The sequence below is a fragment of the Dermochelys coriacea genome, chromosome 2, assembly GCF_009764565.3.
Source record: "Dermochelys coriacea isolate rDerCor1 chromosome 2, rDerCor1.pri.v4, whole genome shotgun sequence".
NCBI lineage: Eukaryota > Metazoa > Chordata > Testudines > Dermochelyidae > Dermochelys > Dermochelys coriacea.
In genome coordinates, this window is record NC_050069.1 from 238,632,631 (window position 1) to 238,646,399 (window position 13,769).

The following is a 13,769-nucleotide window of genomic DNA, read 5'->3' on the forward strand; positions in this document are numbered from 1 at the left end:
GCTGAAGTGAAGAAACAGATTGACAGAGCCAGAAGAGTACCCAGAAGTCACCTACTACAGGACAGGCCCAACAAAGAAAACAACAGAACGCCACTAGCCATCACCTTCAGCCCCCAACTAAAACCTCTCCAACGCATCATCAAGGATCTACAACCTATCCTGAAGGACGTCCCATCACTCTCACAGATCTTGGGAGACAGACCAGTCCTTGCTTACAGACAGCCCCCCAATCTGAAGCAAATACTCACCAGCAACCACACACCACACAACAGAACCACTAACCCAGGAACCTATCCTTGCAACAAAGCCCGTTGCCAACTCTGTCCACATATCTATTCAGGGGATACCATCATAGGGCCTAATCACATCAGCCACACTATCAGAGGCTCGTTCACCTGCGCATCTACCAATGTGATATATGCCATCATGTGCCAGCAATGCCCCTCTGCCATGTACATTGGCCAAACTGGACAGTCTCTACGTAAAAGAATGAATGGACACAAATCAGACGTCAAGAATTATAACATTCAAAAACCAGTTGGAGAACACTTCAATCTCTCTGGTCACTCGATCACAGACCTAAGAGTGGCTATACTTCAACAAAAAAGCTTCAAAAACAGACTCCAACGAGAGACTGCTGAATTGGAATTAATTTGCAAACTGGATACAATTAACTTAGGCTTGAATAGAGACTGGGAATGGATGAATCATTACACAAAGTAAAACTATTTCCCCATGGTATTTCTCCCTCCCCCCCCCACTGTTCCTCTGATATTCTTGTTAACTGCTGGAATTAGCCTACCTTGCTTGTCACCATGAAAGGTTTTCCTCCTTTCCCCCCCCTGCTGCTGGTGATGGCTTATCTTAAGTGATCACTCTCCTTACAGTGTGTATGATAAACCCATAGTTTCATGTTCTCTGTGTGTATGTGTATATAAATCTCTCCTCTGCTTTTTCCACCAAATGCATCCGATGAAGTGAGCTGTAGCTCACGAAAGCTTATGCTCTAATAAATTTGTTAGTCTCTAAGGTGCCACGGGTACTCCTTTTCTTTTTGCGAATACAGACTAACACGGCTGCTACTCTGAAAAGTGAAGTCAGTGAGAACTATGCTTTGCACATATAAGTGCTATATATTGGTAAGTACTCAGAAAAATCAGGTCATAGGTGTCCCAAATCGGGCACCCATAATTAGTTGCTACTTTTGACTTTAATATTGCCGTGTCTCCGCTCCCCTTTGTAAAATAGTGATAATACCACTCGCTCATCTCACAGGGAATTTATGAAGAAAAATTCATTAATATTTGTGAAGCACTCAGATACTATAGTTCTAAGACCATGAGGAAAGTAATAATTTTGCCTTCACAGCAGGGTTTGAACAGTGTGCTGTATATAAGGCCTAAGGCCACCTTTACCCCATTATAATGGCGACCTGATATAACGCGGGTTCGCATACAATGTGGTAAAGCTCCGACAGGCTGCTCTGAACAGCGTGTTAAAAGTGCCGGGCCGAGCCGGGACCGAGGGGTTGGATAAGGGGCAGAGGGTCTCAGGGGTGGTCAGGAGCTCCCCCCCAGGGTCTGGGAGGCAGAAGCTGTGGGGGGGCACTTTTGGATGCCCCGCAGTCCCAGAGTGGCTCAGGGGATTAGCGGGGGGCTGGGAGCAGCCCGCTCCACTTCCCTCGCCCCGGCCCCAGCTGTGTCAGTTGGGGGAAGGGGCTTGGGGGAAGAGAGCCCCTGCACTCACCGGCAGCGGCGGAAGCAGAGCAGCCTGGCCCCAACCTCCCCACACTCACCAGCAGCGGGAAGCGGAGTGCCGCGGCTGGGAGCTGGCGGAGTGGAGCGGGCTGAGGCCACATTGCTCCACTTCCCACCGTTGCCGGTGAATGCCTGTCAGGGGGCAGGGGGTGTGGATAGGTGTCGGAGCAGTCAGGGAACAAGGAACGGGGGGAGGGGGGAGCCAAAGCAAGTTGGATATAACGCGGTCTCACCTATAACATGGTGAGATTTTTTGTCTCCTGAGGATCGCGTTATATCGGGGTAGAGGTGTATTGAATAGCTGCTGAGTAATTGAGCACTTTCCATCAACTGTGCACTGAATGAGGCTAGGGTCCTGTGGAAAAATAGTAAGAAATCATGTGCTCATGACTTTGCAACTTTAATGATCTACTAATGTAGTTTTTGTGTGTAATTTTAATAATATGCTTGTAAGAATTCTGTGCTTATTATAAAAGCAATTCTCTATATAGTTCCATATTACTATATAGAGCTAAAATACCTTGTCCATTTTAAATATAAACCACTATTTTTAAATCTTAAGGTCTGAAAATTGACAAAAGTCAGGAAATTCAAAGTTAGGAATTTCCTGGCTTTCATTGGTTTAAATAAGATACTTACTCTACTTAAACACAAGACCCAATTATGCTCTCAGGTACACTAGTAAAATGCCACTGAAATACACTAAGTGGGGTTGCACCAATGTACCTGAGAGCAGAATTTGGCCCATTATTTTTATTTTGATTTATTTTCTGTTCTTTTAAAGAAAGAAAAGTCATTTTAAAGTTGTAAAATGCATATTATTAAGTTCTGACCATTAGAGCAATCTTCCTGACCATATTTTATTTAGACAGATATTTTAAACCCACACCAAAACAGCTCAAAGTTTGGCAGTTTTTAAAACCTGGATACACCAAGACGGTACAATCTGTAATGGAAATTTTGAAGCCAATCATACACTTTCCTTTACTCCTCCTGAGACTGATAAGATGCTCGTTTGTACAAAGCACATGTATAATGTAAACTATTTAAAACTTGTGTAGTGATGGGATCATCCTCCTGTCTATTGATCCACTGTTAGTCTTAAACATATTTTGAATTCCCACATTTTCCTCCCTAAGAATATTGTGTTTCCAATTCAGCTTTCTGCCATTTAAGTATATTACCGGGCCAGGATGTAGCTGTGGCAACTTTTGAAAATCCACTTTTCAAATTTCTTGCATCAAAAACAGACATTTTTGTCAAATATGAAAAATTTACAAAAATGAAAATCTTGAATTATACTAGTTTCATATAATTTCTCTCACAAATCACTCTTGGCCTCCAGCACAAATATTATGTGATGACTGGGCCTTACAGCCTCATAAGACATGACCTTCATTAAAAAACCTGTATAAGGCAAACCCACACTACCCACTCTTCTTGGTCTAGTGTGCCCTTTAGATGGGACCAAACTACTTGATGGAATAGAGAGTGTCCCACAGCGTTCTTCCAAAGGGTATGTTGCCCAGATTGACTTATTTTAAATCATAGTCTGAAGCATCAGTTTAAAAAGGTTAGAAGTAGACTAGTTAAACTATGGGTATGTCTACACTGCACTTACACTTCACACACCCAGCAGGTGTAAATAGCAGTATCAATGAGGCATGGCTTAGGCAAACAGAATAGAGCAGTGGTTTTCAAACTTTTTTTCTGGTGACCCAGTTCTAGGCTGGGGGTGCAGACTCAGGGGTGGGGCCAGGGATGAGGAGCTTGGGGTGCAGGAAGGGGCTCCAGGTTTGGAGGGGCTCAGGGCTGGGACAGGGGATTGGGGCGGGGGGGTTGGAGTGCAGGCTCCCGGTCAGCGGCACAGCGGGTGTGCTAAGACAGGCTTCCTACATGTACCTACACATGTAGTGCCTGTACTCTACATGCTGCCATAAGTGTACAGATAGCCTAAATAGTTGTTTGGCTTACCTCAGATGCACACTCTTGTAATGTCCCCACCACAGGTGTTAACATGTTTGCATGTGGGGACTTTAGCAACCGAGCCAGCAATGGAATGCCTCCAGCCCTACGAATTGCTTCTTTATTTTTGGTGCTTTTGCTACAGCTCCAGAGCGCCAAAGCCCCACAGCGTGCTACTTCAATATCTTTTTCCTGATGTGGAGTCAGATTGGCTGATCCCAATGGAATACAGTCCAGTAGCCCAACCTGACAAAAAACAAAGAATTCTTAGTGTATTTACTGTTAATCAGGAAGAATGTAATTATATTGCATTTTAATAATATACAACAATTTTTTCTCCTGGCTAACAAATGACTTATAAAGTGGAAAAAAATACATAAATACAGTAAATGTGAGGATTTTAATATCTACTTACTAGTCTCTTGATTCCTCCATGCTGTCTTACTGTCCTTCGTGCTCGTTTAAACCTGGCAACATTAGCAATCGTTTCAGCTGCCAAACATTTCAGATCCTTATCTGGGAAATCTAGTATTTTCACCATAATTTGTAAGCCCCCAAAATCGGCAATTGTACGTCTGATTTGTGAATTCTGACTAATTTCCTTCAGGATTTTTAAAGAACCAATCTACATAGAGGAAGATATTAAATGTGAGGAATTATTTAAGAATATATAATCATTTTAGCTTGCAATCATTTAAAATAATAGGTTATCTAACATGTTCTCTCTTTTAACTGGAACCCATTAAACAACACTTCTTTATTCCATATATTCCATGGGATGTGGGGGGGAAGCGCATTCTAATATTAGCTAGCATATACACAGCTCAAGTTATTTAGACAAATTTACTTACCTTACATTTAATTTCTTCTGTATCAAGTAAATTAATTAATACTTCAAGACCCCCAACATCTCTGATGGCCAGTTGACAAGTTTCTTGAGCCAAGTTAAAATCTCTCATTGAACATAATGCAATTACGGTAGCTGTCTGGTTACCTCCCTAAAATAATGTAAAAATTATTACAGCTATAGGTAAAATACAACCTTATTATTACATAAACATACTGAAACTGACCCTATGTATCAGTTCTTGGCCCTATACTATTTAACATTTGTATCAGTGACATGGAAGAAAACATACAATTATTACTAATAAAGTTTGCAGATGATACAAAAATTGAGGGAGTAGTAAATAATTAAAAAGACAGTTCACTGATACAGAACAATCTGGCTTGCTTGGTAAGATGTGCACAATCAAATAATGTGTGTTTAAATATGGTCAAATGTAAGGTCATACATCTACGCCAAAGAATGGTCTACTGCAATCTGGGAAGCACTGAAACTGAAAGTCTGAAGGGTCAAAGTGAATAATCAGCTGAACATGAGCTTAGTGTGCAATTCAGTGGCTAAAAGTGCTAATGCAATCCTTCAGTGTATATACAGCGAAATATTGAGTAGTAGTAGGGAGGTTATATTATCTCTGGATATGTCACTGGTGCTACCATTACTGGAATATCATCTCCAGTTCTGGTGTCCACTGTATACTGTTGATAAATGGCAGAGGGTTCAGAGAAGAGCCATGAGAATGATTAAATGATTAAACAATATACCTTATATAGAGAGAGACTCCAGGAGCTCAATCTATTTAGCTTATCAAAGAGAAGGTTGAGGGGTGAATTGATCACAGTCTAGTCAGTATCTACATTGGAGAACAGAAATTTGATCATAGAAGGCTCTTCAGTCTAGCAGACAAAGGTACAACAAAATCCAATGGCTGAAAGTTGAAGCTAGACAAATTCAGACTAGAAATAAGGCATATATTTTAACAGTGAGGGTAATTAACCATTGGAACAATTTACCAAAGATTGTGGTGGGTTCTTCATCACTGGAAATTTTAAAATCAAGATTGGATGTTTTTCTAAAAGATATGCTCTAGTCTAGTTCTATTAGATGGAAGCAGGAATTAATTCAGAGAAGGCCCATGGCCTGTGTTATATCAGAGGTCAAACCAGATGATCACAGTGATCCTTTGTGGCCTTAAAATCTACTAATCTATAAAACCCCTATATCCAAACATCCCTTTGAACTCTACGAAAGTTGGGCCCACATGTAGATCTCAATTTTGCAGCTCGGGCCCATGTCTCTTAACTGAAGTTGATGATATTGCAAAGGAATTTGATATTGCAAAGGAGGATAATTTCCTAATCCATGCCTGGCACACTGAAATTTGGAAAGTCACTGAAAAAATGGGTTATGATTCCTAATCTGAAATGAGTAGATTTTATGAGAAATTTACTTTATAGCTTCATAGCATGCAGCACTTTCCTTAAAACAATATAACCAAAATGGTAGGTCAACTATATATAATCTGATAAACACCTAACTCTAGGTAGCCTACAACAGCTATCACAAAAGTTAGCTAGGGAATGCATGAGAAAGCAAACCAAACTATGAATGTGAGAAAACTATATGATAAGGTTTCCAATCAGAAACCCTACATTTGACAAGCTTGTTCTGTTAATCAACAAAGTTGATATGACTGCAGTCAAATATCCACAGATACAAGAATCCGCTCTTACAAAAACTGCTCAATTACAAAGGACACACTCTGATGTCAAAAAGAAAAGGAGTACTTGTGGCACCTTAGAGACTAACAAATTTATTTGAGCATAAGCTTTCGTGAGCTACAGCTCACTTCATCGGATGCATTTGGTGGAAAATACAGAGACCCTCTGTATTTTGTTAGTCTCTAAGGTGCCACAAGTACTCCTTTTCTTTTTGTGAATACAGACTAACACGGCTGCTACTCTGAACTCTGATATCAGAGATATTTATCTTCTACTGGGAAAGTATCTAAAAGTAAGTCTGTGTTGTTGTAGACATGTCAGTACCAGGACATTAGAGAGACAAGATCTGTGGGGTAATAGCTTTTATTGGACCAACTTCTGTTGGTGAGAGAGACAAACTTTCAAGCTTACAGAGAGCTCTTCTGTAAGCTCGAAAGCTTGTCTCTCTCACCAACAGAAGTTAGTTTAATAAAGATATTACCGTGTTACTAAAGGAATTCTCCAGTCTTCACTTTGTCTGCTTGATTTTTATTCTGAATAAGCAAAAGTCACTCCACCCTGAGATGAATGCTGTGGACACTGAGCATGCTCAACAAAAACCCAGGATTTCTAAAATGGTGCCATGACAAATAGCCATGGGGGGCGGGGGTGATTGGCAGAATCACAGCTCTGAGGTAAACGACAACAGTCAGCATCAGTGTTCCCTCTAATTTTTTACGTCCATGTGCGTAATTTTGTTATGTGCACAACATGGAGGTGATGTGTGGTGGGGGTGGGGCTGAGGGGTTCAGAGTGTGGGAGGGACAAAGGGTTGGGGTGTGGGAGGGCTGAGGGCTCTGGCTGGAGGTGCAGGCTCTGGGGTGGGGCCAGGGACAAGGGTTTGAGGTTCACACTGTCCCAGGATTGTGGCAGGGAAAGAGGACTCCCCCCAGCCCTCTCTCAACACAGCAGCTCAAGGCTGGGTGCGAGGCGCCTCTCCCCAACCACGGCAACTCCGACAGGGGTGGGCTGAGGGAGAAGTGCATTTCCTGGGCTGCAGCAGTTCCAGCGGGGCTGGGCTGGGTGGGGCAAGGGGCGCCTCTCCCTGGCAGTTCTAGCGGGACTGGACCAGGGCAGGGGAGGGTTCCTCTCCCCAGCAACTCCGGCAGGGCTGGACTGGACCAGGGGAGGGGCTCCTCTCCCTGGCGGTTCCAGCGGGGCTGGGCTTGGCTGGGGGAAGGGCTCCTCTCCCCGGCAGCTCCGTTGGGGCTGGGGCGGGCCAGGGGAAGGGCTCCTCTCCCCAGCCATGGCAGGGGAAGGGTTTCCCTCCCTGCAGCTCAGGCTGGGCTGGACCAGGGCAGGGGAAGGGCCCCTTTCCCTGCCTGTGCGGGCCATGATAGCCTGCTGTGCAGCCACGCAGCTTACAGGGAACTTAGGTCAGCATATGCAAGATTAGTGGCTACTGAGCATGTGCAGTAAGGGGTGACAGAGAGGTCAGTTAACTGAGCAGCTAGCTGGCCACAGCCCATTCATACAGGTCACAACTTGTTTTAAAGGTCAGAGCTGTCAATCAGAACACTGAAGTAATGGTTGATACCGGGCATGTACATTTCTTAGACAGGTATATTAGGAGAACATTAGAGTGCCACATAAAAGGCCAGCTAACAGCAGGCAGAATTGCAGAAGAAGATCTGCACTGGAGAGAGAGATTCAATCAGGAAAAGATGGGAACTGGAAGCCAGCAAAGAGAAAGCCGCTGGAAAGAAATCAGAAAAACTGCTGCAGAGAGAGAGAAGAAAACCAGAGTGGAGCAAAGCTGGCTGACCAGGAGCTGAACAGCAATAGTGATTTAAGATTTACAAAGCAGCAATAGAGATTTTAAAGGGATACCAACTGATTTATAAAATAAGCTCAGGACGGGATTAATCTTTTGTGGGCCCCGGCACCTGGACCAAAGCCCCGACCTCTGCTCCGCCTGCACTCCCCACCGAGGCTCCGTCCCTGCTCGGCCTCTTCCCTCCTGAGACCCCACCATGCTCCACCTTGAGGCCCTGCCCCCGACTCTGCCTCTTCCCCCCAAGGCCCCACACACCACTCGCATAGGGGTGAGGGGGCAGAAAGAAGCAAGCAGGGAGCGAGGAGGGGAAGGGGCGGAGAGGAGCAAGCAGCAGGAGGGGCTTTGGGTGGGGCGACAGATGGGGTGGGGGTGGGTCAATGGTCCAGGAGTTGGCCGCTGGAGTGGAAGAGACTTTCCCTGCTGCATTCCTGCGCGCACCTTCTCTTGGTGGGAGCTGCCTGCAGAGCAGACTCCACCTTGGCCATGAGGGTGCTAAAGTTATACTTTAATAAAAAATATTTTGTTTTGGAAAGAATACTGCCTGTGTCAATTACCTTATCAGAAGGTTATATCCGTGTCCTTTAGTGTTTTATTAACAACCCTGGGAATTTATACCTCAGGAAGGACAGACTAAGGGGACAATAGGCAGTTTATTAGAGGGGCATCCCAAAATCTATTTTTCAGTGTAACAACCTCACCCACCTTGTCTCTCTAAAAATAAGCCTGATTGTTTGTTTAATCATTACTATGGTTCTGATTCCACAAGGTAATTAAATATGTGCCTAACTGTAAGTATTAGGTAAACCAATTGAACACAAAAAGAAAAGGAGTACTTGTGGCACCTTAGAGACTAACACATTTATTTGAGCATAAGCATTCGTGAGCTACAGCTCACTTCATCGGATCATCCTTTCTTTTTGCGAATACAGACTAACACGGCTACTACTCTGAAACCTATTGAACACAGTACATTCCATACAAAAATACTGTGTAATGTTTTCAGTAGCTTTCCTAGAGAAATGATTTTTTCCCCCAACATATCATATAGCTGGCTTGTCTAAATGACAGAAAAGCCCAAAATTACAGCAAACACTATGGTCTGAGAGTTCAAAAAGGCTAACAGTTGTCCTTTCACAAAATATATAATCTTAATACCATACCTCAGGCTATAGATAAATTTTAAACTTGCTTTGCTTTAATAACAAGGTGTTTAAAGACCCATGTCATTTCATTTCTTTACGCATATGTAAGGAATGTGTGTCTAGCACTCCAAGTGATGTCTTTTCCTTTAAGGAATATACTCACTAAACTTTAACTATACTTTAAATTTATCATGCAATAATTCATGTTATAGTTATCTATTACATATGTAACGGTTGACATATGATATTTGGTATGTTCCAAGTATTTTAAAAAAATCATATTCTCCCTTATTAAATAAAACAGAACATGCAAAATATTAATGTATTTTGTTTTTCTGCTTCTAAATTGCTTACACAGCTTACTATACATTTTTAAGCAAAACCACTATAAAATATTTTTCATATGTCCCAAAACATTAGATCTACAGCATAAATAATACTTGTGACCACAATAATGAATTCTCTTCGTTGTAGTTATCATTACCCAAGTCATACAGCATAGATTTTAACAAGCATGGAAATAGTTAGCTCCCCATTAAACTTAAACAAAATCATATTATATCCTTTGAAATTTCATGTGTGTATGCAAACTGAATTCCACTGGCACTTCAACAATCAAGTTTAAGACTTTAGATTAAATGCAGATTTAGTTTAAAATGTGTATCTCTTTTTATATAATGATTCAGTATAAGTATCCACAAATTAGATGAAAATAAAATATAAATTCTAAAACAGGATGTGTGCTATGCTAATAAAGCATTTTCTAGCCAATGTCAGTTTAGTAATTAGAGTTCTTAAGTCCAGTATTAAGGCACATGTCACACAGTTGAGGATTACAAAACAATAAAAAATGGCCACACATAAAAAATCTTATCTTAAAATAAAATGTACTTCAAAGTTTGTCTTTCCTTTGTTTTTTGCTTTTTAAATTTATTGGTTCAATAAAAATGAAATGTAATGGCCCTGGCTGGGATGATTTAGTTAGGATTGGTCATGCTTTGAGCAGGGTGTGTGTCGACTAGATGACCTCCTGAGGTCTCTTCCAACCCTAATCTTCTATGATTCCTTTGATAGTTTGTTCCAATGGTTAATCACTTTCACTGTTAAAAATGTATGCCTAAATTGTTATTTGACATGTCTAGCTTCAGCTTCCAGCTACTGGTTCTTCTGAGAGTTTTTTCTGCTTTATTAAAGACCCTTTAGTACCTGGTATTTTTCCCCATGAAAATATTTATACACTGTAATCAAGTCTCTTCTCAGTCTTCTTTTTGATAAGCTTAATAGACTGAGCTCCTTAAGTCTCTCATTGTAAGTAGAAACACTTCCATTTGATGATTTCCCCACTGACAACTAATTTCTGAGATCTGTCAGTTGGCCAGTTCTTAATCCACATGTGTGCTTTATAGACACTGTAGAGTGCTAATTTTTTAGCCCTCTGTGTGGTTGGTAGGTGAAAGAGGTATATCTCCACTGGCTGTATGGACCTGCCTCTCTGCTCACTAATCTCCAGGTCTGCAGAGGTGGTTAGGGAAGGCTACACACTACTTCTGAAGTATCAAAGCTACTTTAGTGCAGGAGGCAGAAATAGACTGGGACTTAATTAAAAAAGCTATATTAGAAAATGGTTAACTGTTGAATTGTTAAACAATATCAGTGTAATCAGAATTGAAGTTGGGGCCCTTAGTTATCTCATTCTAAGATGAACAGTCCCAATCTTTTTCATACCTCCTCATATGGAAGCTGTTGCCCACCCCTCATCACCTTTGTTGCCCTTCTCTGCACCTTTTCCAATTCTAATGTGTCTTTTTTGAGATGAGGCAACCAGAACTGCACACAATATACAATGTGTGGCATACCATTGATTTAAATTGTGCAGAGAGGGGCAACAAAGGTGATTGGGGTGGGCAACAGATTCCATTCTATTAGCTTTTTTGACTGTTACTACACATTCTGCAGATGTTTTCAGAAAACTGTTTACACTGAGTCCAAGATCTCTTTCTTGAGTGGTAACAGCTAATTTAGACCCTATCATTTTGTATGTATTGTTGGGATTCTGTTTTCCAATGTGCATTACTTTGCACTTAACACTGAATTTCACGTGCCATTTTCTTGCTCAGTCACCCAATTTTTTGAGATCCCTTTGTAACTCTTCACAGTCTGCTTTGGACTTACTATCTTGAGTAATTTTGTATCATCTGCAAATGTTGCACCTCACTGTTCACATCTTTTCCAGATCATTTATAAATATGTTGCACAGAACAAGTCCCAGTAGAGATCCTTGAAACCCTGCTATTTATCTCTCTCCATTATGAAAACTGGCCATTTATTCCTAGCCTTTATTTCCTATCTTTTAGCTAGTTACTGATCCATGAAATGACCTTCCCTCTTATCCCATGAATCCTTACTTTATTAAGAGCCTTTGGTTTGGGACTTTATCAAAGGCTTTCTGAAAGTCCAAGAACACTGTATCACCCTTGTCCACATGCTTGTTGACTCCCTGAAAGAATTCTAATATATTGGTGAGGCATGATTTCCCTTTACAAAAACTATATTGACTCCCAAAATACTGTGTTCATCTATGTGTGTCTGATAATTCTGTTCTTTACTATCGTTTCAACCAATTTGCTTCATTCTGAAGTTAGACTTACCAGCCTGAAATTGCCAGGATCTCCTCAGGAGCCTTTTTTAAAAATCGGTGTTACAATAGCTACCCTCCAGTCATCTGATACAGAGTCAATGGTCACTTTGTTTGCCCCCTATTGAGCAAACAGAGTATATCTATCCTAGAGGGATTTGAAATGTTATCTGTGCCTATGTACTGGGAAGTAAAACATTTGATTATTTTTCATTTTTTTTGTTTAATACTCTTTGTTTGCATCTGTACTGGGTATGAATGTATATATCTGCCTTGCAACTGAAAATATTTTAAAGTAATTAGAGCACGGATGTCCAATAATCAAAAACCTAATATGTGAGATTTGAGAAGAAAATAAGCCAAATTCATCTGTGAGGGAGAGACATCAATATAGATGCAAAAATGTCTGCCAGGTAAGCTAGCAAAGCAAGCCACTTGTTATCTGCAAACTTTTCAGCCAGTGGGGAATCTTTGTCTGAAAGAAAAATTTGCACTTCCTCTCTGAGCTCAAACAAATGATTGAGAACTTTCCTCAGAGACAGCCACTGAACTTCTGTGTGGTTAAGTAACTGATGGTACTCAGCTCTAATCTCATTACACAAAACTCCAGACAGATGTACACTTGTTGAGCTATTCTTGATAAAGCTGACTGTGCAAACAGCTTCATTGAGAACTTGTTTTAGAACGGGTGGCATTATTTTGCAACTAGGGCTTGCCTGTGTATAATACAGTGAGTCCAAACTGCTTGCAGTGCAACATCCCGCACTCAGGTGACTAGCCTGCTTGTTTTTCCAGTCATTGCACGAGCACCATCACTGCAAATTTCTGCACAGCCCTGCCATTCCAAGCCAGAATCAGAAACAAAAGCATCCAAAAGTGCAAAGAGCTGTTCCCCTCTAGCACACTGTGGTAATGGCCTGCAGAACAGAAATGCCTCTTGCAGTTTTTTGTCCTTCTCAGATTTTATGTATGTCAGCACTTGAGCAGCACTCGATACATCTGTCATTTCATCAAGTTGAATGAGAGGAAAAAAAAGGACTTTGCTTGATTTTGGTAATCAGTCACATAATTTGCCATACTGTGATGATGCCTGGCAATAGTGTCATTAGACAGGGGAATCAAATGAAATTGAGTCACTGGGCCTTGCCCCACCATAGTTGAAAACACTTTCTTGGCACGACAGAAAAGAAGTTTTTTCCAATAGTGGGCAGTTTCCCAATTTTAGCTATCCAGTATGAGACAGCAAAAAATGCCTTAATGGCTTTCTCATTTGCTGTAGTTGCCATTTTCAGTACTGTTTTCTGCCTTTTAGCTCTGCCAGCTTTCACGGAAAAAAATCAAGCGATTTTGTTTGAAGAGAACTGTGCCATGTCTGCAAGTGCCACAACATTTTCAATGGTTTCTCCTTTGCCAGAACTTTGCCACATACCACACACTGAAAACCAGTCCATGTAAATCCATATTCCAAATAGTTTGGATCATATTTGCTTGGTTTTTTTACTGCTGTTTGGATCCTTGTTGTCAGCCCTTCTTTTGCTGCAAGTGGCAATCGACTCCCCTTCAGTACCTGCCTTTCCTCCACTTTTCTTCAAAAAATGGTCTATTGCTAAAATTGTTTTTCAGCAGCTTTTCAAATTGGTTTCAACACATGTGCTGAGTGCGCTGCCAAGTAAACATGGGTGCCTGAGTACAAGAAGTGCCTCAGTACAGGGAGTGATGCACAGGGCCTGCAGGGGATGGAAAACAGGGCAACTGAGGGGCCCCACACCACAGGGAGCCCTGCAAAGCTAAACTTTGCTAAGTTTGAAGCCCTGCCTAGGTGGGGGCTCAGTCTCGGGCTTCAGCCCCCTGCTGCCTGCTCCTGCCTGGGGCTTCAGCCCCTCCCCCCG

The 13,769-nt window shown here is 41.7% G+C and overlaps 1 protein-coding gene across 1 annotated transcript in view; it reads right to left on the reverse strand.

Moving 5' to 3' along the window:
* The window catches only part of ODAD2 (outer dynein arm docking complex subunit 2), a 184,098-nt gene that overhangs the window by 109,030 nt on the left and 61,299 nt on the right, over positions 1 to 13,769 (reverse strand). Inside the window, exons 11-13 of the mRNA XM_038391298.2 lie at positions 4,574 to 4,720; positions 4,138 to 4,347; positions 3,732 to 3,968 (exon numbers count right to left, since the gene is read on the reverse strand). Coding sequence (XP_038247226.1) covers positions 3,732 to 3,968; positions 4,138 to 4,347; positions 4,574 to 4,720 — 594 coding nt within the window. The remainder of the gene's footprint in view (positions 1 to 3,731; positions 3,969 to 4,137; positions 4,348 to 4,573; positions 4,721 to 13,769) is intronic.